General features: G+C 36.2%; 1 protein-coding gene across 3 annotated transcripts in view; it reads left to right on the plus strand.

Annotated features, from left to right (window-relative positions):
• Window positions 1-26,626, plus strand: part of LNPEP (leucyl and cystinyl aminopeptidase) — a 108,008-nt gene that overhangs the window by 28,919 nt on the left and 52,463 nt on the right. For all 3 annotated transcript variants that reach the window (XM_055233389.2, XM_055233391.2, XM_055233390.2), the window contains exons 2-4: window positions 18,224-19,064; window positions 24,172-24,310; window positions 25,622-25,753. In XM_055233389.2, coding sequence (XP_055089364.1) covers window positions 18,247-19,064; window positions 24,172-24,310; window positions 25,622-25,753 — 1,089 coding nt within the window. In that variant the 5' untranslated portion in view covers window positions 18,224-18,246. The remainder of the gene's footprint in view (window positions 1-18,223; window positions 19,065-24,171; window positions 24,311-25,621; window positions 25,754-26,626) is intronic.

Genomic DNA, 26,626 nt, shown 5'->3' on the forward strand with positions numbered 1-26,626 from the left:
ACAATCATGTCTGGTCTCTTTTTTGAGACCAAGATGAAACCATGTTGCTTGGTCTTGATCCATCAGCTTGTCTGTTCTCTAATGATTTTTGTTGTTCTGGTTTGGTCTTAAAGTTTTGAGAATTCATTTTATTATAAATGTGCAAGTTCATTTAAATATTGTGTTCTTTTTGTTCCTGTAAAGGAAAAAGAATATCTAGAATAAAGTAATAACTTGTACCATGCTGTAGACTTGCTTCAGTTGATGAATGCATGTCTTATTTGAAAAGGATTCACCTTTCAAAAAAAAAAAAAAAAACTGTCTACCATGCAAAAACAAATGACTTCTCTGAGGTTGCTTAACCATTTCCTGTAAGTATGGGAAAGTGGTTATTTTCAAAAGCACCAGACAGAATTTGGGTAGAACTAAACTTAGCTGAGCAGTTCTGTGGGTTAAACTCACTTATTGTTTCACTTCTATTTTCCTCTAGAGAAGTTAAAATTTAAAAATTAAAAAAAGAAATCTGCTTGGTTCCTGTCATTTTTACTAACTAGCTGAGTATCTTTGGACAGAAGCTAATTGTTTTATTTAGAAATGTAATAGGATTAGAGATTCTCTTTAAAAAGCTTACAGTTTTTAAAAATATCAATAGCTGTTTTTAAAAAAACTTCTGGTTTTTAAAAATAGCAAAACAAAGTGTCAGTAGCATGGGCACTGTACTGTACATTCATCCCTCAGTATCCTCTGAGGACTGGTTCCAGGATCCCCTCCCCCCTACCAAAATCCATCAGTGTTCAATCCCTGTATATTAGCATATAACCAGTTTACACGCATCATCCCATTTACTTTAAATTATCTTTAGATTACTTATAAAACATAATACAATGTAAATGCTATGTAAATTATACTGTATTTTTTTATTTTTTCAATTTTTTAAAATCTGCCATTCAGTCTATAGATCTGGAACCTGTAAATACAGACTGACTGTATTTGGATAATTTCATAATTTTAATGAGAGAAAGGGAAGAGGGGAAAGCCTGGTTTACTGCCCATGATGAAGTAGTAATACAGTGAATCTAGTTGAGACATCAGCCAACCTTTTTTGAATACCTACTAAGTACCTGGCTGAGAGAGTTGTAGAAACCACAGTGTCAATGTGTTTCTACATATTTCTATAATTGTTGGAGCTGTGTTTAGCTCTAGAATTTGTGGTACTATCCTAAACCTCCATGCAACTCTTTAGTTGTGATGTAGAGGTGCCTCTGTGACCCCCCAGCCTTCTCCAGAGGCTGTGTAGACATGAAGTGTTTAGTTGGAACTAGGGACTTGATTTGACATTCCTGGACTTCTACCCAAAGTCTAAAAGGGTATTAAAGGGTATAGGTACTGCAGTCAAAAAAAAATGGTGGGTTTGGAACTTGGCTGTGCCACTTAATAGCAAGTTCTTAAACCTCTTTGTTTCTCACTTCAGCTGTAAAATGTGAGGATTAAATGTTAACTAATGTGTGTAAAATGCTAATTAATATAGACAGCTGATAATTTTTTGAGTACACACTGTGTGCTAGACTGTGTTCTAAATGCTTTTACATATCATTTAATTCTTGTAACTCAATGAGATAGATACTATTATTATCCCCATCTTACAAATGAGCAAACTGAGCTTGGAAAGATGAAGTAACTTGCTTAAGGCTACACAGGAAGTGGCAGAGCAGTCTGGTTCCAGAGATACCATTTTTTCTTTTTCTTTTCTTTTCTTTTTTTTTTTTTTTTTTTTTCAGGCTAGTCAAGTGAAGCAATGAGGGTGGAGAAGGAACAAATAAGTCTGTAACTGGTTGTGATCCATTAGTTGTAAATACCACTGCACTAGGACCAACTTCCAGAGATATTCTTAATTACTCTGCTGTGCTGTCTCTTTATTGCTTAGCTGGGTATTAGCATATGATTTGCCCTCAGTGAATGTTGGCTTTTATCAACATTATCAGTGGTGGTAGTGACGATGATGAACTTGGTTTTACTGTTTCAGTGTCTAATCTGGTCCTGTGCTAGGACCCCAGGCAGAGCTTCCTATGAAGTCACGTACAACAAGGCCTTTGGGCTTAAGAGAAAAAGCCCACAGCTGCACAGAGGGAAGAGTTTTTATGTAAAGAATACAAAATGTTCTGAATACCAAGTGTTTCATTCTCTCCTTATGTTTCTGAGTTGAAATTTGAAGTAATCATGAGACACTGCATGTGTTCCCATTTCAAAGATGCCACAGAATCATAAAACTAGTATGTAGCATATAATTTCAATTTTGTCTTAGGGGATAAATTAGTCTAAGAATAGTATACCAAAACATTAATTGTGATAATAGTGTAGTGATCAATTTATGAATGAAATGATCCTCTATTACTGCATAGCACATCATAAAACTTAATGGCTTAAGGCAACAACCATTTTCTTTGCTCATGATTTTTTAGGTCAACAGTTTGGATTAGATTCTGCTGGGTGTTTCCTCTGCTGATCTTGCCTGAGGTCACTCTTGTAGCAGTCATCATCTGGCAGCTTGACTTGGAGCTGGATGGTCTAAGATAGTTTCACTCATATCTGCCAGTTGATGGTGGCTTTTGACTGGGTTTGGCTTTCCATGTGGTTCCTCGTTCCCAAGGAGCCTAGCTTAGATTTCTTCTCATGGGGCTCTCCGGTAGTAAAAGATAAATGTTGAAAGCTACAAAGCCTCTTAAAGCCTAGGATTGGACATTCCACAGTGTAATTTCTGCTGCATTCCATTGATTAAAGCAAGTTACAAGCTGGATTCAGTGGCAATAGAAACTTCACCTAATAATTGGAGATTAATAGCAAATTCCTTTTTAAAAAAGAATGTTTTGTTTATTAATTTTTTAAATTGACACATAATTGTACATATTTATGGGGTATAATTCCATGTTTTGATATCTGTGCTATATAATGATCCAACAAGGTAGTATATTGGTCACTTATGCATTTATCATTTGCTTGCAGTGAGAACATTCAAAAGTTTCTATTCTAGCCATTTTGTAATATGCAATATTTTACTGTTAAACACAGTCACCCTGCTGTGCAACAGAACACCAGAATCTCTTCCACTTATCTAATTGTAACTTTTTATCCTTTGAGCAACCTCTCCCCATCTTCTCCCTTTTCCCCTCCCCAGTCTGTGGTAACTACTGTTCTACTCTCTGCTCTTCTATGATTGATACCAACTTTTTTTCTTTTTGAGATTCTACATTTGAGTGAGATCATGTGGTATTTGTGTTTCTGTGTCTGACTTTTAATAGCAGATTCTATCCTGGTATCCTTGTTTCCTGATTTCACTGTCATGGATCAATTCTAAAACATCCTAATAGCATTGATAGTTTTTTGTTAATTTATTAAGATCTTGGCAGATGAAAACATGATCTGTACATATTTGAGAGGTTTATTTCTATTTTTTAATATAAAAATAAAATATAGATAATATAAATACCCAACATACCCACAACTCCACCTCCCAGAAATAACCAGTTAACCTTATTTTCAGTGTATCCAACTGGATATTTATTTAAACGTCTATAACCTGCTTTTCTCTCTTTATATTTGGAATACTTTTCTATGTTTAAAATAGGTATAAATAATTTTTTGTCTGCATAATATCTTATTCAGTATGAATATACCTATCCCTTGTTGTTTTAGGTTTTTCTCTTTTTTTACTATGTAAACTACACTGCTGTAAACATTCTTATATGTATATCTCTGGCAGTTACTCCAAGGAAAACATCCTACTGTGAAGTTACTTGGTCAAATAAGTATTTTGGACTTATATATTGATGAGGCATGATTTTAAGAATTCTCTGGTTTAAACTTATTAGTGAGTATAATGTTGCAGAGCTGAATTCATTATGTTTGAGATCACATGAAAGGGAAATTTCTGAAAGCTAATTTGAAATAGCAACCATTAAGAAAAATACATTTCTTTAGCACTTCATTTACAAATCAAAATGTATAAACTTTGTTGCTAATATTTTCTTGTTTTTCTGGTGTTGCAGTTTTTTGCTGATACATAATAGTTATACGTATTTTTAGAATTGATGTGACATTTTGATACATGAATACAGTGTGTAATGATCAAATCAGGGCAGTTGGAATATCCATCACCTCAAACATTTATCTTTTCTTTATGTTGGGAACATTCCAATTCTTCTATCTATTTTGCACTGTACAGTAGATTATTGTTAATGGGTATGAAAATAAAGTTAGAAGGAGTAAGATCTAGCATTCAATAGTATAGTAGTAGGTTGTCTGTAGCTGACATTGTCTTAGTGACCAAAGCTTTCATTTTGCATTTGGGTCCACTAATTAGAGTTCTTCATCTTTCTTTTTACATGTGGATATGTGTTGCCTTTCATTCATCTGTAATTTCCAGGTCCTTAAAAAAAAAAGTAGATTGAGAATGCAGGCATTTTGAAGACTGGGTGCAAAAATCCTAGAATTCTGCCTCCCAACCCCAACCCCCAACCCCAAGGTATTAGGTTTTTCTTGCCCATACCTAATTTGGCAGCAGTGTTATTCTGAGGACTCATTTTTGTAGGATCTTTCTGATTCATAACTCAGTTTTCATAAAAACAATTTTCTTTTTATATTTTTCATTTAATGACACAATATTTAATTATTATAAAACCATAATTACAAGTTTAACTAACATAAATCAGCTTGAGAACAAACAACTAATTCTTAGAGTAGAGTGCCTCTGGTGAGGGCATATGTGCTTCCACCTTCTGGAGAGTAGCCCTTTAGTTGTGGCATTCATTGAGCACTTAGTATCTGAAAACGTCTTACAGAGAGAATGGAAGACATTGGTTAATTTGGAGGTTTGTTAAGTCGACATGGGTTAAAAGAATTTCTACCTTGTTTGTTGTGATAGTCATTTTTCTTCTTTTACTGAAGGCAATGACTTCTTCCTCATTTAAAAAATTTTTTTAGGTTTAAGATTTTATGATTAAGATTTGTATTATATTATAGTTATTTATTTTGTCCTGTCCTTGATCTTTTTCACAGCAGGATTCTTTATGTGCTACAGTTTTTGTTTCTGTTTGCAACTGTCCTTGGTCATTGGCATTCTCTAGTGGAATTTCTCCTTTTCAACTAAAATGTTCTCCTTGATAGATATTTAAAACAATGTGCAAAATTAAACCAGAAGTGGCTCATCTTTTCTGCTTCTTTTCTTTAGCACTGTAATGTTGATTTTTTGCTTATAGGACTATAGAACTGCACAGCTGCAATTAGACTTTGTAAATATAATGCAGTAGAGAATTTGAAAGTGATGGAGGCCAAGTGTGGTGGCTCACACCTGTAATTCAAGCACTTTAGGAGGCAGAAGTGGGAGGATTGCATGAGACCAGAAGTTTAATACCAGCCTGGGCAACATAGTGAGACCCTATCTCTACAAAAAATTTTTAAAAAATTAGCTTGCTATGGTGGCACATGCCTGTAGTCCCACCTAGTCAGGAGGACGAGGTGGGAGGATTGCTTGAGCCTGGGAGTTTGAAGTTGCAGTGAGCTGTAATTGTGCCATTGCACTCCATGCACTCCAACCTGGGTGACAGAGTGAGACTCTGTCTTACATGTATTTGTGTGTGTGTGTGTGTGTGTCTGTGTGTGTGTGTGTGTGTGTGTGTGTGTAGTGAAGAGAAACCTGGCCCTACCAGTGATGGAGTCCTGGCTTTACCACTTAGTGTATGTTGGAACCTCAGTTTTCTCAAGGTAAAATGGGGATAATAACTGCCCTGTCTACTTATATTATCATAGGAGTCAGATAAGATAAGTGGGTCACAACACTTTGTAAACTATTAAGTGCTTTATTAATAAAGAGCTCATTGCTATTATATTACATAATTAGGGTAGAATCTTCAAAATCATAAGACAATAAACGTGTCTTTAACTATTCAGCAAAGCACACTAGTCTTTCTCTTTAAGATTCATTAGCATAATTTCCCCCTCATGCCTTAAAAATGATGTTTGATTGTCATTCACAGCACACATTAGTAGGTAAATTCTTAAAATATGAGAAGTCTGGAAACCTTGTTTTTCCTTTAACACCAAAAATACCAAATTACTTAGGTAAGCAACAACTCTGGCCTCTTGACGTCTTTTAGGGTCAGCTGGAGCAATGTCCCTGGAGAACCCTCAGGTATAGTGGAACTTTAGATATTATCTGTTTCACAGAGATTTTGACACACAGGTTTTACATTTTAAGTCATCTGACTTCTAAGACATTTGTCAAATGGCTGCCTTGATATAAAAACACTATAACTGCTCCGAAAACATCCCTAAGAATGAAGTGTCTCTAAAGGCCATGTTCATGTACTATACTGCATTTACACAATAAAACTCAATGTACTGGATGACAGCTACAATTTGTAGCCTGGCTATTATTATTATTTTTTTGGTAGAAAGTGGGTCTCAGTGTGTTGTCCAGGGTGGTCTTAAACTCTTGGCCTCAAGTGATCCTCCTGCCTCAGCCTCCCAAAGTGCTGAGATCACAGGTATGAACCACTGTGCCTGGCCTCTTCACTATATTTTAGGTCTTCTAAACCATAATTGACTTGAATTATCAACCAGCTTTGAGGAAAGAAGAGGAAAAGTAGTAAGTGTTCTCAAAATCAGTGTCTAGTAGAACTGAAAGGCAATGACTCAGATCCCATAGTCACTGAAGTACTACTAAGTCCTCCTGATTTAAGATCCAGCCTCACAGCAGGTATTGGAAGGACCTTGTTAAGCTTATAGACAGTGTATGAATTTTATCTTATTCCAAGCCTCCAGTAAACCTGGGTTCAGCCCCTTGATGAGTTTATGCATGGACATGGAGGTAATTTTCGTTTATACTTCATTTTAATGTATTAGATTATTGCTACTTTCATTTCAACATTTATGACAGGTTTCTTCCCTGCTAGGCATGAGGAATACAAAGATGAATGAGGTTATGAACCTCTCCTTGGAGGAATTATTCATATTTGAAGCAAAATTTATAATTGCAGTTTACTTATGTAGAAATTCTTTTTTTCTACAGCATAAACCTGGTCTTGAGAGTTTTCTAAACCTTCTTTCCTCAACTTCTAATTCTTGAACAGCAAAAAGTTACCAAGATTGAAATGTATCGGTTATTCTAGAAAAGTAAATGTAGAGCAGGTTTTGGAACTCAATATTTCATCCTAAATGTGAAAGACTGTACAGGCAAATAGTGTGCATAATTTCCTTTTTCCAGGGTTGAGAGGCTGCCAGTGGTGTGTAGTGTGGAGAGAGTGAAGTGACTCATAATTCTGGAATGATTGTTTTGATCTCCTCCTGTAGCCTCTGTAGAATACTGGCAGGGCAACCAGCATAATTAATACTACACAGTCTAATTATAAACAAAACTCTATGTACAGTGGCTACCAAGAAGCAAGCCTGTACTGGATAATCCCCCAAGTTGGCAGGATTACTTTTAGAATGATTATTAGATAGTGTCATTTACTATAAATCAAGTTGTTTTTCTTTGATTGTCCAGGGACTTACCCTGGGGAGAAAGTGAATATAGTAATATTTGTGGAAGTCTTCTGGGTTATTTTTTCAGGGCCCATTTAAGCATTTCTTTATTGCAGTTCTTATAACCTTTTTGTCTTAAGAGAACATTTGTACATCTTACTATGTATGGCGTACTATTTTAGGAAGAGTAGGAAAATTGGTCAGAGTAAGACATTTGTTCCAATAATAGTTGGATTGGTTTTTTTAAAGGTGGAAGAAACTAGGAATTTGAAAAGATTACATCGGACTGGTATAATAAATGAAGAGGGAGGAAAAAAAAAGCCTGTGGGCTGCAGAGAAGAGGATGGGATAAAGGGACAAAGTGAAGTGGCTATAGCTGCCATGCATGCTTGAGAGAAACCAAGATGTTTGTAACATGTGTATGGTCTCACATACTGGTTAGAGGCAGAGCAGGCACTGTGCGTGGTTGTATGTGCTTTAGGGATTTGTGGAAGCATGGCTGAGAGCCGAGGACCAATTTAGTTTGTTTATATATAGGGCCACTGGGTCTCTTAGATTTAGAACAAAGATGCTAGCTGTGGAGATTTGTTTCACATAGCTGTGACCTGAATGACTGCAGAATGGTTATATTTATGCAAAATGAGCCTCAGAATTGTGATTACCTCAAATGAAGTAAGAATTTTAAATCAGATACTTCAAAATGAGGGCTTTTTTTCCTATCCAGAAAAACTCAGTTAAAATTTTAAGTGGACACTTAAAAGGAGTTTCCCTTTTAAAGAAAGCAATACAGAAATCCAAATACAAAAATGGATGTTAAGTCGTTTTTTTGCTTAAGAATGCTTGCTTTTTTTTTTTTTTTTAACTTTTGATGAGCTCATAAGAAGTTTCCTTTAAATAGTAGTTGTGTAGTTCATTTTAAATATTTGGATTTACAAAGAAAATTTCCCTAGCTTTTTACTTGAAAGGAGAGGGAGAACATACTGTATTTTCTAAATTTGGGCATAACTGGTATTATTACTGGCTAAATAATTTTGTGTTTGCCAGATATTCTTGAAAGAGGGACAGATGTAAGACGGCTGGGTTTGTTAAAAGATCTCTGTCTCTAGCCTGTGACCCAGTTCTGATCTGTCCCTTTAAATCACCTAACTAGACTTTTGAGAAGTGAAAAATTGGTTTTGGAGATGCACCAGGACATGGTATGTGTGGATTTTTGGGCCAGTTTCTAGGAGAATATGAGTTAGAGCTGCCCACACTACTTTCCTGCCCTCTAGCAGCATTTTTTGCATTATTTTTCAGTTGTTTATCTGGTTTTTGTTGATTTTTGCCCTTTTTTAAATTATTTTTTCTACTTAGGTTTAATTTGGTATTCTTTTCTAGGTTCTTAGGGTGGATATGTCATTATTTTTAAACCTTTTCCTAATATAGGCATTTAAAGCAATAAATTTTCTTGAATTTTGATATATTATGTTTTTATTATTTTTTTTTCAAATATTTTATATATTCCTTGTGGTTTCTTCTTTGACTTATGGATTATTTAAAGTCTTTTGTTTTTATTTTCCAAATATCTAGGGATTGTCTACCTAATTTACTAATTGATTTTTTAATTGTTTCCATTGTGTTTAGAGAACAAAGTCTCTAAAAAGCATATTTCAGTCTTTTGAAGTTGATTGTGATTTATTTTATTTTATTTTGCTTTATTCCACCTTGGTGAATGTTTCATATGTATTTCTGCAGTTGTTTGATTTTATGTTCTGTGAATGTCAGGTCAAATTAGTTAATAGTATTGTTCCGATCTTCTGTGACCTTACTTATTTGTTGTCTGTTTGTTCTATCAATTATGAAGAGAAAGGATATGGTTGTGGATGTTTTTGTTTGTTCTATTCTTCATAAAAAACTTCTTTTTGAAACACTGTTATTAGGTATACATATTTAAGATGGATATCCTGCTGAATTTCTCTTTTTATCATTATAAAATATTCTACTTTGTTAATCTATTTGTGTCTAAATTTAAAATGCATCTCTTACAGACAGTGTATATAGTTGTTTCTTGCTGTTTTTTCCCCATTGTGACAGTCTCTGTTATAATGTTTAGTCCATTTACAGTTAATGCATAGGTCAGGTTTAAGTCTACCATGTTGCCACTGTTTTCATTTGTTCCTTTTGTTTTTCACTGTTTCTCCTTTATTCTTTTTTTTTTTGATTAAGTGGGCAATTTTAGTATTTCATTTTATTTTCTCTATTGGATTCTTAACTATGCATCTTTTTAAAATCACTTTTTCAGTGTTTCTTCTAGGATTAATAATATGCATCATTAAGTCTGTGTATAGTCAGTATTGTACCATTTCACATTCTATACCTGACCCTTCTTCCTTTCTGCTTAATTTCTCTTACTCAACTTCTGTATTCTTTGTGCTTTTGTTGCATCTTTTATTTTTTGGTTTTAAGCATACAGTTTTTAAAGATAGTCTTTTAAGGTAATTATAAGAAGAATAAAGAATGTACACCTTTTATTTTAACATGTATTATTTCTGGTATTCTCTCCTTCCTGAAGATCTGAGTTTCCGTCTGGTAGTAGTTCCCTTCATCCTAAAGAACCTCCTTTAAAATTTCTTATAGTATACATCTACTTGAGGAAAATGTGTTCTAAATGAATTCTGTAAACTGTCATTTATCTGAAAATGTCTTTTACTCTTGATTTTGAAGCATATTTTCACTGTATGTGCAAAGTAGAGTTGAGAATTTTCTTTGACTTCCAACTCTTTAAAAATGCTCTATCATCTTTAGGCCTCCACCGTTGACATGAGAAGTTAGTGTATGTACTGCTGTTCATCTGTATCTACCATTGTTTCCAGGTTCTCTTCAAGGTTTTCTTTTTATCTTTAGTTTTAAGCAGTTTTGACCATGATGTGCTTAAGACATTATTATTTTTGTGTGTGTGTGTGTGTGTGTGTGTGTATTTATCTTTTTGGGGGTTTGCTGAACATTTTGGATCTGGTAAGTGGTGTTTTTCATCAAACTTAATAAAATTTTAACTACTATTTCTTCAGATATTTTCTTCTGCCGCGTTCTCACACTCTTCTTCTGTGGCTCCTGTTAGATACATATTAGACTGTCTGATACTGTCCCCTAGATCCCTGATGCTGTGTTTACTTTTCTTCAATCCTTTGTCTCGTTGTTCTTCAAATTGGTAATTTCTAGTGATCTGTCAAGTTTATGGACTCTTTCTTCTGCTGTCTCCAATCTATTAAGTCCATTTAGTAACTTTTTCGTTTTATTTATTGAACCTTTTTCTCCTAGAATTTTCTTTTTTCCCTCCCATTTAGTTCTTTTTTAGTCTTGATTTCCCCGCTGAGAGTCTCATCTATTCACATATTCTCATTTTTTCCTTTTTAAAATATATCTTCCTGCTTAACGATGGGGATACAATCGAAAAATAATAAAACACGTCTTCTTCAGGGATTCTTTTTTATTTATAATAGCTACTCTAAAGACTTACTAAATGCAATGCAATATCTGGACCACCTTAAGATTGCTTTCTAATGATTTTGTTTACTTAGGGTTCACATTTTCTTGTTTCATTAAATGTCTAGTAATTTTTTATTACATATTGAATAGTGTCAATGGCACATGGTAGAGATGCTGAATTAAAAAAAAACTCTGCAAAATGTTGATTTTTCTCTCTCTGTCTCTGTAGACAGCTTAGTTACTGGCTGATCACCTTGTGTAGGCTTATTTTTAAGGCAGATCTGTGGAAAGCCTAAGGTGTTTCTCAGGATTCTCTAACTTAGTGAGACTCATCCTTAAATACTTTTTCCACTGTGGATTTTATTAGGGCTTGGTTTTAGGCTTTGTTAGTATGGATCTAGAGTAGGCCCTATTCTAGGGTGCCACTTTTACTTCTACACTGAGGCCTTTCTAGTGTTCCAAGCTGATGCCTAGGGTGTTATGAGTTCTCTTTGCTCTGGCTGGGTTGACCTGCCACTACTTCCCTGCACTGCTTGACCTCTAGTATTTCTGTTCTGTCTTAACCTTATTGCAGCCACTTTCTTCTATGCCTCATGTCCTGAATTGGCTAAGGACTCTCAGAAAACCTTGTGCAAACTTCTGTGACTCCCCTCTGCACATGCCCCCCTTCACCAGCACTGCTCTGCTTAGACCCTAGCTTGCTGGACTACAGTTGGGAAATTGTCCCCAGAGAACCAGAGTGATTGTGGGCTCACCTGTTCCTTCACTCAGAGGTCACACTCTGTTAGCTAGTATGTGCAAACAGGTGTATCGTTTTGTCTAGTTTAATAGTTGTTTATGAGAGGAATGATAATCTGGTACCAATTACTCTGTTATATTGAAAGTTGAAGTCTCTCCCAGTATGCTCATGGACTGAATCATTGCTCTCTGATCTTCTTGCCTCCCACCCTCAGTCATCCATTTACTTTTCTCTTCACAAGGGAGACAAAGTCAGGGTGAGGGGCAGCAGAAGAAAGACCTTACTTGGATCTTACTCCAATGTCATGACCTTGGGCCTCTGAACTGGAAAATTAAAGGTGTTGTGAAAAAGCATAATATACTAGGGGTAAAGTAGTAATGCATGCAGGACTTTCCGTGTTCGTATTTTATGCCACTGCTTATACATTGAGGTGTTACACAAACAGGTGTCAGGAAAAGGGGCGACTTAGATACATCTTCAAAACTTGTTTGCTGTTAACGACTGCCCTTCAGATTCTGGTGAGATAAGATACACCTAAACTTGTAACTTCTCATGAGCACTGTAATTAACAGGAAGAGATTTTCTTTAAGTATGGGTTTAGTGGGGGTTGGGTAATGTTTTGTCCATCTGGACCTACCCAGAAAAAAATCACGTTTTTTTGGTTCTAAATTCTAGTGTTTTTCTTTCTTTTTAAGCCTAAACTTAAAAAAAAATAGAATTTTTTTTTTTGATAGAAGAGGATTCTCATTAGGGAAATAGTTACTTTATGTGATACTTAGTCATCACTTTGGAAATTTATCTAGAAAATATTTTAAGTGCTGTCCCATACTTGGAGCTTATAGTTCTATATAAATATGTCATAGGGGCCTAAGAAGAATATTAGACTTTTTTTCCTTGTTACTATTCCCTAAAAAATACAGTATAACAACTATTTATATAGCATTTATAATGGATTGGATATTATAAGTAGTCTAGAGATGATTTAAAGTATGTGGGAGGATATGCAAAGATTAGATGCAAATATTACAGCATTCTTTAGAAGGGACTTGAGCATTTCTGGATTTTGGTTTCACAGGGAGCCCTGGAATGAATCCCCCACAGATACCTAGGGACAACTGTACATCCTATTACATTTTCTCAGAAAATGTGATGGCAGCTTAAAGCTTTAATCCTTTTAAAGTCTGTGAGAAGTTTGCTTCTTTTAGTTCAAGTTGCTGTTAATGCTGTTTGTCATGGCTTCGCTTTTTGTCCTGTCTTCTAAATTGTACCCCTCAGTTGATGACTTGCTCTCTTGCCGGTAGCCTCTATGCACTGTACATTTGCCTTCTCACCACATCCTCCCTATATATTTAACCCTGCCTAACAATCTGCTTTCTCTACCTTTTATAAACATTTTATTTAACTTTTATTGTGGTAAAATACACATAACACTTCTCTTCTTTTAGACCTGGGCTGGTAAGAACTGCTGAAGATGTTTTTTAGAGATTTGTAGTATGACAAATTCCACTGGGGTTTCTGACCTTCTCAGTCATGCTTGTCTTGGGGTCACCACTTCTTGGCCCTCTCCCATGGCACCTGTCCCTCATTCTGCTCAAGCCCCTATGCCTTCCCAACAACTTGCCTTTAGCTCTGGGCAGATGTCCATGCTTACGCTTGTCACAGAGAACACAAAGGCTCTCTGCTGTTTTGTGCTCATGCACATGCCTCTTCTCTGTCTTCACCTCTTGTCCTCCAGGCTTGGAGGAAGAGCACCTAGCTTCCATCATATTGGGTTTCTTGTACACTCTCCCTGTCCCTCTGGATGCTATGCCAGCATTTTCCCTCCCCTACTCCTCCACCTCCACATTTTGTCTTTCTTTACTGTTCCTTTCCTGCAGAAATACATGCCCAAGTTGTTCCCGTCTTAAACACAGATGAATGAAAAACAAAAGGATTTAAGTTTTCTCTATACCACATTTTCCTTTAGTTTATCCCTGTTTTTTCCTTGATAAACAACTACATGCCTTGAAAGAATAGTCTGCAGTCCTTGTTTTCTTTTGTTAACTTTCCATTTCTTCTTTGGGCCCCTGGAATCAAGCTTCTACTCTCACTATTAAAGTCACTGGTTCCCTGGTTACCAAATGTAAGGGCCTCTCTAGGCCTCATTTTACTTGACCTTTCTAAAATATTTAATGCTGGCCACTTTCGTCTTTATGAAATCCTGCCTTCGGTTTCTGGGATGCCACTCCTCTGATTTTCCTACCTTTAGTCCATTTCTTCTTCTCCTTTGCTGACCTTCTTCCTCTGGCCACCCAGCTCTTAAATGCTGATCCTTCCTGAGTCTCCCTTTCGATAGTCTCATTTATCTGCATGGTTTTAATGACCGTATCTACACAGGTGATTCAGAAATCTGAATCTTCCACCCAGATCACTCTCTTGAGCTCTAAACCCACATAACATAATCCTTTTAACAATTCTACAAAATAGCACTGTTTCCCACATTTATAGGTGAGGAAATTGAGGCTAAGAAAGGTAACCTGTTTGAGATCAGTGGAAAAGCCAGGATTTTAACGTCTACCTAAAATCAGGCCTTTAACTCTATTAATCAAACATCTCCACCTGGTTATCTGACAGATGTATCATATCCTACACTGAATGCCATCTCATAATCCTGTTCTCCTTCCTTGCCTCAAAAAAAATTAGAAAATGTGAAAGCCTATATTCTCAATTTCAGTGAATGACATTCCTTCTTTTCAGTTATACAAGTTGGAATGTAAAGGGAATTGACATAGACTTTTCTCTGTCTCCTACCCTGCAGGTCCATCTAGCCCAAGGGAGTATCAGTTCTTGTGCATCTACCTTTTTGACGTGACTTGTAATCATACCTTCCTCTTTATTCCCACTGCTACTGACATAGTTAAGAATTTTATCTTGACTGTTATTGCCATTATAGTGACAGTCTAACTCACTGCTTCTCACATTATCTGAGCTGAAGAACCAGGGTTTGTTGTTTTTTTTTTTAATTTTTAATCTGTTGCAGAAATTTTGTAGCATATAAAAATTAATTAGAAAAATGAAATGAAAAAAGACATACAAAAATAGCTCAGTTTTAAACATTATTAAATTCAACACACATAAAAATTACTCTGTCAAATTGTCATAGAAGTTTTTGGGTACTAATAGTCTATGTATATCCTGGCCCAGATGGGTCACACTTTTGCACATTGGCACTGGTCCACAAACAACATTGAGGAGTGCTAGTTCACAGTATCTGATGAAAATAAATGTCTTCAGTTCTCTTAGATTATAACCACATGGGCCTATGTTATTTAAAACTGAAACATTTCAGCTAGAAGTTTCTTTGCTTTGGCTTATAGATAGCTTATATATGTGGATTTAAGAGGTCTTAGAAAATTCCCTGTTTCTTTAGGATCCCTTCTTTCAGTAGGAATAAATCCCATCGAGCAAGGGGTAATCATGTGTTACATTACAATTTAATGCCAAAATCAAAGTGTACTGACTTAAGAATCAAATCAACATTTTCTTAAATAGGCTTGAAGTACCTTCATGTATCTTCATGGGATACCTGTAATAAAAGTGATTTTCCCTGATTTGATATATTTAACTTGATATGATTGTGCATACCAAAAAAAAAACGATGCTTCTGTATTGCACAGTGAAATATAGCAAATGGGTTGATGTGATCTCCATTTCTGAAAGATTAAAATTCTACGTTGGTATTATTCTGACTGAGAGTGAAATAATAAAAGTAAGTTATTTGGATTTAGGCAGGCATCTGACTAAGCCCTTGTCAGAAGATTTGAAATTAATGACATGCAGACAGGAGATGCCAAATGGTCAAACTGTAGAATATCTCTTGGCCTTTAAATGGCATGGCAGAAGAATAAAAAAACACAGCAACAAAGTTCTAAGCAGACAGAATTGAGAGATGGGAATGCTCTAAATATTAAGCTGAGATTGTACCTGGAGTTAGTTCAGAAATATAGTAAATAAAACCATACTGTGCAGAACCCATTGTTGTCTGCATTGGGCCTGACACAGAACAAAACACATGGGGCAAATGCCTAAGAGCATAATCTTCCCATGTGTGGTAAAAAAGTCAAAAAAGGCCTTTTTAGACATTTTTAAATTAAAAAAAAAAATTAAGCTAGTCTACAGCAGTGTGCCAGACACCAAAAAACTACTACAGAAACTTTCTAATCATTAAGAGTTTTAAAAGCAATTTTAAAAAATTGAATACAGCAATATTTGCTCTGTTAATGAAGTGTATGACCCCAAACACTATTAACCATCAAAACAAAACATACTTTTTTTTTTTTTTTTTTACAAGAAATTGGGGCACTATAAGAAGTTTAGGAGATTATATTCCCAAAAGCAGGATGTTTTTGTACTTCTTTCATAGTAGATGGGTAGATGGCAGATTGCTAAACTCATACCTAGAAAATGATTAAAAGTTTTATTCAAATAAAAATTTTAAAGTAGCATAACTTGTACACAGTTCACGTTGGAAAGGAGTCAGGAAAAGGTAACCTCATTGTGATCCATATGCTCCCCAAAGCAGAAATGGGTGAAGTGAAATGAAAAGAAAGTTTATTTTTTAAAGGTAATAAAGACAAAGGAAAAACAAAAAAAAGAAAACTTTTCTTAATTTGTGTTGTAGCAAGTTAAGCTGAGGTATGGAATACCAGGTGGATGGGCATGGGAAAGGGAGATGATGACACTGCAGGCAGAGGGAACAGAAAAGAAAAAAAGACATGCGGAGGATAGCGTGGAATAGCTGCCTGGCCTATGCTCAAAATAGTAAGCAGTTTGGGATGGCCAGAGCATACTTAGGAATGGTGTGGTTAGTGCTGGCTGGGATCTGACCATGGAAGATGCTTATACCACTGCCTCTCAAACTTAAGTTCACGTGAAGCACCCGAGGATTTGTTAAAATTCGTAATTTAGGTGGAGACTTCACAGGCTGCGTTTCTAACAAGCTACAATGTGATGCAAATGCTGCAGGGTCACAAGCCACACTGAGCAGCACAACTGCAAATTTTATCCTAATATTTATCAATAATAAGTTTTATGGATGAAGAGTTTCCACCATTACAGTGTTTGTTGAATAGCACAAAATCCATAGCATTTATCTTAAGCTAGATATTCAGTAGTTTTTTGTAAGCTTTGCTCTCCTGATGGTGAAATAGTACTTTTAGCAACTTCATTGCCAGGTATAAAATAAATAATTCAGGGCTCTCATCTTTTATTGAATTAGAGTTTGAGTAGAGGGATGCAATATAATGAAAAGAGCATAAACTTTTGAATCAAATTTTTAGACCTGGGCTTTAATATCAGTTTTATGACTAAATAGCTGTGTGACTTTATGAAGACGAATTAATCTATTTCTCTTTTTCTGTTTTCTCATGTCTAAAATAGAATACTTGCCATTTTATAGGATTGTTGTAAGGGTTAGAAATGATATGTATAAAGTGCCTTGTAGGGAAGATTAGTGGAGATTTCAGTTTGATAACTTTTGAGATCCCTTAAAAACTAAAATTGTATGAATTTTAAATAAAAAACATTGAATGATCTAATCCTAGGAAGTACTGATATATGGGGGATTATCCACCCTTCTACTTCTAGAGTCTTTTTTTCTCAGTGATTTTGGCAAATTGGAAGGTGTGGTTTGTTGTGGTTTGTAAAAGCTCCCACTGAGATCCACTAACACTCATGGTGTGCAGTATGGTTGTTTCCCATGGAAATATGTTGTACTTCTGAAAGCCATGGAAGCATGAAAAACAGATTGAATTATAATTTTATCTGACTTTTATTGTCTTTTGGTCTTTTTAAAAATTATTTCTTGCTTATGGAAATTTCCTATATAATTTGCTGCCTCCCATTTGCTCTGGGACAGAAACATTCCTCTTTCAGGGGAAAACAATAACCCATCCTGTTGCTTAGCCACACTCAATCTTAGAAATGGGCATACCAGCTTGTGGTGCTCCCTAGAGAGAAGGAGACTTAGGGATGAGACCCACAAATACCTTGGAAGCAGGTTTGAGGCCTGTTGGACAGAAATTCTGGGATTGCCCAAACCCTAGAAGGGGAACCATGGACTGTAGGTGGGCACATCCCTTTGATCCTACTGACTCCTCGCCTGGTGGGGACAGACGGAGTTAGAGGAACGCCAAAACACAGCCCTTTCAAGCCCAGGGCAGGGCCCCACGTTGTGGGGCAGGAATATATTAAGGAAATTAGTGTATTATCTCAGCTAACTTTTTAAAAATATAACAGCCTGTTTATTTAGCTTCTTGTTTCATAACTGTGGTATACTTTTATTTGTGTTTTAGTTTTTAATGGATGACTCAATAATGGTATAAACATCTTATTTGATTCAGTAGCTCTGAGATGGAAATAAGTCTTAGTGACTTAAAACAATTCTTAGTTTAAATGTGGTCTAGCTAGAAGACATGTTATTAATATTATGAGCTTTTTTTTTTTTCTAACTCTGTGCCTTGTTTTTATGTTTTGGTTTTTTAGATCGGCTTCAGCTCCCCAGGAATATGATTGAAAACAGCATGTTTGAGGAAGAACCAGATGTGGTGGATTTAGCCAAAGAGCCTTGTTTACATCCTCTAGAGCCTGATGAGGTGGAATATGAGCCCCGGGGTTCCCGACTGCTGGTGCGGGGTCTTGGTGAGCATGAGATGGACGAGGATGAAGAGGATTATGAGTCATCAGCAAAGCTGCTGGGCATGTCCTTCATGAATAGAAGCTCAGGCCTTCGGAACAGTGCAACTGGTTACAGGCAGAGTCCAGATGGGGCTTGTTCAGTACCCTCTGCAAGGACCATGTTGGTCTGTGCTTTTGTCATTGTGGTTGCTGTTTCTGTAATCATGGTGATTTACTTACTGCCCAGATGTACCTTTACCAAAGAAGGCTGCCATAAAAAAAACCAGTCAATTGGACTAATTCAGCCATTTGCAACAAATGGGAAATTGTTTCCATGGGCACAGATCAGGCTTCCCACTGCCATTGTGCCACTACGCTATGAACTCAACCTACACCCGAACCTAACCTCGATGACATTCAGGGGTTCTGTGACAATTTCAGTTCAGGCTCTTCAGGTCACATGGAATATCATTCTTCATAGCACAGGTCATAATATTTCAAGAGTGACCTTTATGTCAGCAGTTTCAAGCCAAGAAAAACAAGTTGAGATCCTGGAATATGCATATCATGAACAGATCGCCATTGTTGCCCCCGAAGCCCTTCTAGCAGGGCACAATTATACGTTGAAGATAGAGTACTCGGCAAATATATCTAGTTCTTACTATGGGTTTTATGGCTTCTCCTACACAGATGAAAGTAATGAGAAAAAGTATGTAGCCCTCTTAAATGATGCTGGTTTTACGCTCTGATAACTTCTGCAATATAGATCCCTTTGTCCACACCAGAGACACGAATTGTGATTTTTTTTAATTTAGGAAGTTATATACAAAATAGTAGAATGGTGATTTAGAAGAATATATTATCTCTCTTAGTCAAAGCCTTGAGCATATATCATGGTGGGTGGAGATGGGTGTGCTGGTGGAAAAGGATGGATAAAGATTATGTCCAAAAAAACTTGTTATCTTGAGTTTTTCACATTTTTAAGATGAATCTAGTTTTCTGTCACCTCATGAAGTCTGTTGGGAAGCAGAGTAAAGAGGAGTATGAGTTATTCTTTAAGATCTATTTTCCTAATGTGCAGAACTTTTAGGAGGTACTTAGTGAAATACAGAAAGAGGGCATGAAGAAGTGTGAAGTGTGGTGTGCTTACATATATCATTTTTAATATCCTTAATCTTTGCTGGTTTGTTATTTTTTAAAATGCCAGTCTATTTTGGATTTCTGGTGGAAATTTTTTTTAAGGTCTAGGAGAAACTTAATTTGGTTCAGAAAAAAAAGGTGAGACAAAATATAAAATTATTCAGGTCCCTATTTGGACTATATATTTAGTACTTTTAGCATTCATAGCATGTAGTTTGAAATTCTGGGAAGATGGAGTTCACACAGTATGGAGGTTATCTTAAGTAGCAGTGATACCAGTTGTCTTGTGCACAAAATCACTACATCTGCTTTATGCAATTGGAGCATTCTCTCATATTACTCTGTAAAACAGTATGTGAATTACTGATGCTGACCATTTGGCTAATGTATGTTGACATATTAAGAGAAATAGTTAGAAATGAGTATTCTACATCTAAAGGAAACTTTTTGATTCTTCTTAAATGGAGAAAGAGACCAAGCAAGATCCATAATTCTATTCAGATAAATAATTTTTATTTTATTTTCCCTCTATGTAATACTTTTAAAATAAATGGCATGCTGGCCCTGCATTTCAATTCTTGCATGAGATCTGGCATTGAACACAAATGTATAATTGCAATGGGAACTTGAAAGTTCTTGCCTTTAGTTCTTCTCCTTCTATAATGCCTATTATCCCCAGGAAATGTAAGCTATACGTAAAAACAAGAAATACATCTCTTAATTACTTTATCTACCAGTATAAATATGTATTCTAATCATACCTCAGAGAAGAAAAATGTATAAAACTTCTCTAATAGAGCTAAGCAAAATTAAAAGAGAGAAAGACAAAAAAATTGCTTTGAATTATAGTTTTCAGACATCTTGAAAGGTATAAATAATCTAAACATTTACCTAGAATCAAGATATACTATCACGTGGGGGATTCATTTTACTGATACTTTTATTTTGTTTTGAATAGCAGAGTTTCACGAACTAATTTATTTTAATAGGTTGTAAAATACTGTTTTATAATACTCTATTTGTTAATTTTAAAGAAACATATTTCATTTTTCTGACATTTTCCACAACTCAGTCCAGCCCATGGCAAAAGTCAATAAGTGGCCGTACCAAAAATCACCTTACTCTGCTACATTTATTCCTCCCATTAAATAGTTAACGGGTACAAGGATTCCAAGGTCAATATTCTGATGGGAAGAGATGTCTAGGGCACATGTCCTAAAAGTCTGTTTGCATACTAAGAACATATTTCTTGTTGATTGGAAAACCATTGTATGTAAACGTCAGACACCTTGTGTAGACACTGCTTGTTGTAAGGGAACTTTACCTTTACCCATGTGATCTAACAGACAGAGACAGTCAGTAACCTTGGAGTTAAATCTCGAAGTCGTTTATGATAAGCTTAAAGTCCTAGATAACAAACGGATACTAAGAACTGGTAAACAAATTCAGGATAGGGATGTGTTTCAGCAGTTCCTCATTTCTAACAGAATTTAATTCAAGACCGTTTTTGATCTGGCCCTTGTTTTTTCTTTCTCATAGTTCTCACCTGCCATGGTGAACTTTCTGATGATAATAATAGCCAGTATTCACCTGGAACTGAAGGGCTGGAAACTGTTCCAAGCCTCTTACGTGTTTAGTCTTTTATTCTGTCAAACTCACTAAGAGATAGATGTTAACATTATATTCATTTTACAGCTAAGGGAGCAGAGGCACATAAAGTAACTTATCCAGCATCTCATGACAAGCAGATAGCAGAGGGAGAACTCAAACCCAAGGTCATTTTAACTACAGAAGCTACATTCTTCACCACCATGGTGCACTGCCTCTCTAGTTCATACTTGCCTTCCTTTGTACATTGTTATCTCCAGTGCTTAAAATTCTCTTATCCCCAGTTGATTTGTAATTGTCTTGAACACTACTTGATAAAGTGTTCAACTTTAGTATTTCGGAAAGGAAATATACTCTCCAGTGAAAGAATAAGCTTCAAGTTATTCAGCATAGATAGAACGGGTTATAAGTGTTATCAAGCAGCAGGCTTCTCAAAGGGATTTTTATGTGAGATGGTTATGATTGGATCTCTTAACAGCAGTTTAACGTTTTATTTGCCTTAGTGTGTTATGATCTAATTTTTATCCAACAGTAGTGGGTCTCTCTTGTATGAATAGTAGGGATAGCATCAAACTTTATTCCCTGGTCCCTTATGCTTCTCTTCCAAAATCTTCTGTTAACTAGAAAAGAATGTTGGGGGTGGGTCGAAGAAATGAAATGTTAGAAACATAATATGTGTAAATTGTTTCATGTATGTTGATTGCTACCTTTCTTGCAGTTTACCCAATCCAGTAGCAACAGTTATTTGGGCACACATCCTTAACAGAAAAAAAGCAAAAACAAAACAACATAAAACAAAAAAAGCACACAAATTTTAATTGTGGAAGAAGTTAGGACTATCTTGCATTTGTAATAAATATCTATTTAGGACCATATGATATACACGTAGTTTTTATTATAAATAGTTTTATTTGATTCTAACAAAAATCCTAATATTTAGGACCATATGGTATACAAGTCGTTTTTATTATAAACAGTTTTATTTGATTCTAACAAAAACCCTGGTGTTTGGCAGTGGATTCTATCTCAGTCCTAATTTAACTAATAAGGACATTGAGATGTATGAGATGTAAGGGCGTTGAGATGTATGAGATGTAGGTTACTGATTTGCCCAAAGTTATGTGGTTAGTAAATTACAGAGTCTGGGTCTTCTGACTCCAAATCTCATACTCTTTCTTTTGTCCTTATCTTCTAGTAGTGGAAACTAAGCCCAAAATAAGAGAGGCTACCACCTCCAAAGTGGTGGTTGTATATGTGCTATATTGATTGGTACCTGAGATATGCACACCAGGGCCATGTTTGCCGTGATTAGAGCCACGTTGGGATGATCTCCCAAGTTCAGATCTGTGTTATTCTTTTACTTAACTGAAAATCTGGATTTCTCCTTGTTTCTTTTTATGCTTTTCCACCAACCTGTAATCGAGGACATTTCTTTTTTTTTCCTTGAGACAGCATCTTGCTCTGTCACCCAGGTTGGAGTGCAGTGGTGCAATCTCGGCTGACTGCAGCCTCTGCCTCCCAGGTGCAAGCGATTCTCCTGCCTCTGTCTCCTGAGTAGCTGGAATTACAGGCATGTGCCACTATGCCTGGCTAATTTTTATATTTTTAGCAGAGATGAGGTTTCACCATGTTGGCCAGGCTGGTCTCAAACTCCTGATCTCAAGTGATCCGCCCACCTTGGCCTCCCAAAGTGCTGGGATTACGGGCGTGAGCCACCTGACCCGGACTGTAATTGAGGATTTTTCTATGTGTCATATTCTCAACTGTTGCTGGTGTGCTATAGAAAGAGGAGGAAATTTTTTTTAATCTCTGAGGGGAGTAAAGGAAACCAGAATACTACAGGAAACCTAATTTTTTCAGTCTTCATGAAAATGCAAGCTGTGAATTTGAGGTTTGGTATCGTGAAGCCAGAGCCTGTACAGATAATTCGCAGCAATTAATGACCACCCTTCTTAATAATCTTCCATCAGAAACCTTTTTAAGACCTCAGTGGCCAGTTGCACCCTACCTTTGTGGCTTCATCTCCAGCCACACTGGACAGCCACCCCCAGTTTCTGCACATACACCGCTCTCTTTCCTTGTTTTCCCAGACCAAACTGAGGGTCAGGCTGCTATTTTTTGCTGCCCCAAAACGAGATGCAGATGAACTGGGAAGAGACTTTTTATTTCTATAACCAGTTATATAGGGAGAAGGCCTGGAAATTATTGCCAGACCAACTCAAAATTACAAAGTTTTCCAGAGCTTATATACCTTCTAAACTATATGTTTACATGTAAGTGTGCATTTCTCTAAAGACATAAGTGATTAACTTCTTTTAATCCATAACTAAGGTCTGAGTCTTGAAGACCTTCCTCTTGAGCCTCAGTAAATTTACTTAATCTAAATGGGTCCAGGTGCTGGGGTGATTACCCTTATGTTGTCTCCTGCTAAATCACAGAGGTTTGGGGAGTTCCTTCAGACCTCCAGTAATTGTTTGTGGAGGCCTGGGGAGTTGCTTCAGACCCTCCAATAAAACTTATTTAATCCTAAATGGGTCCTGTTAAGTATTCCTTCATTATTTTGTCATGCTTTAAGACCCAGGCAAAACTCTTGGTGGGCTTTTGTTAAATTCCAGCCTTTGTATAAGGGCACTGGCTTTTAATATTTAACTTAACCACTCAGCCAGTTCTGAAACCGTTGTTATGGAGGCCTGCGTTAGTGAGGTCTGGCTTGCCACACTTGTGTTACCCACTCTTGCCAGAGTATACGTTCTTTCCTTCTTCACCTTTTCAGCTACTCATCTTTTTAGGCCCTCTTCAGGTTTTCTACAAGTTTCCTTATAATATCTTCAACCTCTAGTCAGAATTTGTTTCCTTCCCTTTGTTCCCACTGCTTTATTTTCATTGTTAGGACATGATTTACAGCCTGACATAAAGTTTCTGTTCATTGTATAAACCTCTGCCTTTCCCAGTTTATTGCAGATCCTTTAATCACTAGGATTGTAACATATTTATCTTAGTATACTTGGCAGGGTGCCTTGTACAGTAGGTGCTCAGTAACTACTGGATTGAATTTGTGTTTGTTTTAGGTACTTTGCAGCAACTCAGTTTGAACCCCTGGCAGCAAGATCTGCTTTTCCTTGTTTTGATGAACCAGCATTTAAAGCCACTTTTATCATCAAGATCATAAGGGATGAGCAATACACCACTTTGTCAAATATGCCTAAGGTACTGTTCTGTTCTTGAATGTAAAAATCTTTGAATGGGTCTCTTTCTTTAAGAACACTTAAATTCCTCTTTACCAGACTACAGTTGAGAATGATTGAAATCATATACATTAATATTCTTCCTTAAAATACTTAAATAAAAATTAAAATATATTGGCATCAGTTGGGAAATCACCTTGAGGAGGACTTGAGGAAGGAGATCTGCTGGACTTGGAATGTGTGGATGGGAAATGTGAGTGTGCGTTGTATATTAAGTTGTGCAAATATTAATACAATGAACTAGCACAAGATTAGAGTAATATTTTCTGAGACAGGATGAATTTGCTATTCTAAACTGTTATTTGAGAGTGTTGAATAATAACTATTTTCGGTGTTTTATTGGTAAATGAAAAACCAATATTGTTATAATATGGAGATTGACAACTAGAACAGGAGCCTCTTTCTTAGATGTTAGCTCTGTGTGGGATGCAGTGAGGGTGAAGCCAATAATTGTTTTTATGCCAAACAAAACCTGGAACGTAGGGGGTCCTTTTTTTTTTTTTGGTCTTAGACACTTGAGGGACTGTGCAGCTTGTTAGGAGCCTCCTGGACCCATGTGGCTAAGGGAGAGGAGCAGCAGCCATACCCAGCAGGCTATGGAGCCAATCCTGTAGGCAGCAGAGAGCGTAATCTGTAACCAGACAGCACTGTACCAGCTTACTCTCCACACTCAGCCATACTCCTCACCTTCATCTTTCTCTAAAGAGGCAGATGCCTACTTTAATTTGTGGTTGGAAAATTCTATAAGGTTGCCTACATTCCCTCATTTTGTGTCTGCTGCAGACTTCTCTAATGACTTACTACTGACTTTGTTACCACTAAGCTTTCTTGGGGCTCCTCAACATGGCACCCCATGAAGCCATTTCAGATCATTTGAAGGGGTGTCGCAGCTAGAGCTCCTTCTTCTGTGGATGTATTTGTAGCAGTAGAGTGGAGCAATCCCAGGTCTTAAGGAAGGATTTTGGTTTTGGAGGTGTTCTAATGGGAGAAGCAGAACCTCCGTGACTATCTTTAACTTAACATTTATTTGGTCATCTTTGGGACTAAAAACTCCTTGAGGATTTTCACTGTGCTCCATATGTCCTCAGGATGAAGGATGGTACAACAGGCTGAGACTAAGAGCCATGCTTTTTGCAGAAATTCATACTGAGGGGTTATAATATGCTAGCATCTTTACCACTTATTTCCTATTTGAATTTTCAGTTTCTCAGTTTGTTTGTTATTGCCATTTATTCCTATAGTTACAGAACTGTCTTTTCCCCTTTGCTTGTAGAAGTCATCAGTCGTTCTAGAAGATGGACTTGTTCAGGATGAGTTTTCTGAGAGTGTGAAGATGAGCACTTACTTGGTTGCTTTCATTGTGGGAGAGATGAAGAACCTGAGTCAGGATGTAGATGGAACCCTGGTATGTTGATGTGGTAATTGTCTGAAAGCCTGTGTCACAAGAGGTTGAGAGGAACTCTTGCTTTAACCATTCTTGGTATTTGCTGTATGAAATAAACAAGCTTTTAGATCACACTCTGACATTTTATACCAGAAATGCTACTTTTTTGCTTAGCTGTTATTTACTGTTACTAATTTAATAGCTGAAAGTCAATAATTTTCAAGTTTTAAAAAATTTTACTTTTAAAGAGAATTTTAGTAAGACACTATATGTATACTAAAGCTTTTAGAACTGAGTGATAGCCGCTAGCCTTAGGGGGAATATTTAGATTTAAATAAATTAAAATTAAATACAATTTAAAATTCAGTTCCTCAGTCTCACTAACCATATTTCAAGTGTTCAGCAGGGTTCATGTGACTAGTGGCTACATATTCGATAGCTCTAAGTTGTAAAAATTAGATGAGTTCTCCCTTTTTTCAAAGCAAATCCTGATGAGATTCCTCGTCCTAATAAATAAGATTGTTTATTTAGTTAAGGATCTGGTTTATCTGTATTTTGCCAAAATTAGACTCTTCTGTTTTTCTTTGTCATTTGTACCTGTTTGTAAATGATTATTTGATTGGATTTTATACTTTGATTTCACAGTAGAAACCTAATAAAGTTAATTTTTTCAAATACTGACAACATAGAAGGAGAAAAGGCATTCTATCATATTTATTAAACTAAAAACAATTATTCTTGATAGAAATATGATAGAATGTCTTAGTTTCTGTTTTCGTATTTTTGAGCTCTACCAGGGAATATACTGCTAGTTTTGGGTTTCCTTTCTAGACTAAAGAGCTTTATATTAATCACAGGATACTTGGATCTTATCATTTTGCTACTTCAAAAGGG

This window comes from Symphalangus syndactylus, chromosome 11 (genome assembly GCF_028878055.3).
Source record: "Symphalangus syndactylus isolate Jambi chromosome 11, NHGRI_mSymSyn1-v2.1_pri, whole genome shotgun sequence".
In the NCBI taxonomy this organism is placed as follows: Eukaryota; Metazoa; Chordata; class Mammalia; order Primates; family Hylobatidae; genus Symphalangus; species Symphalangus syndactylus.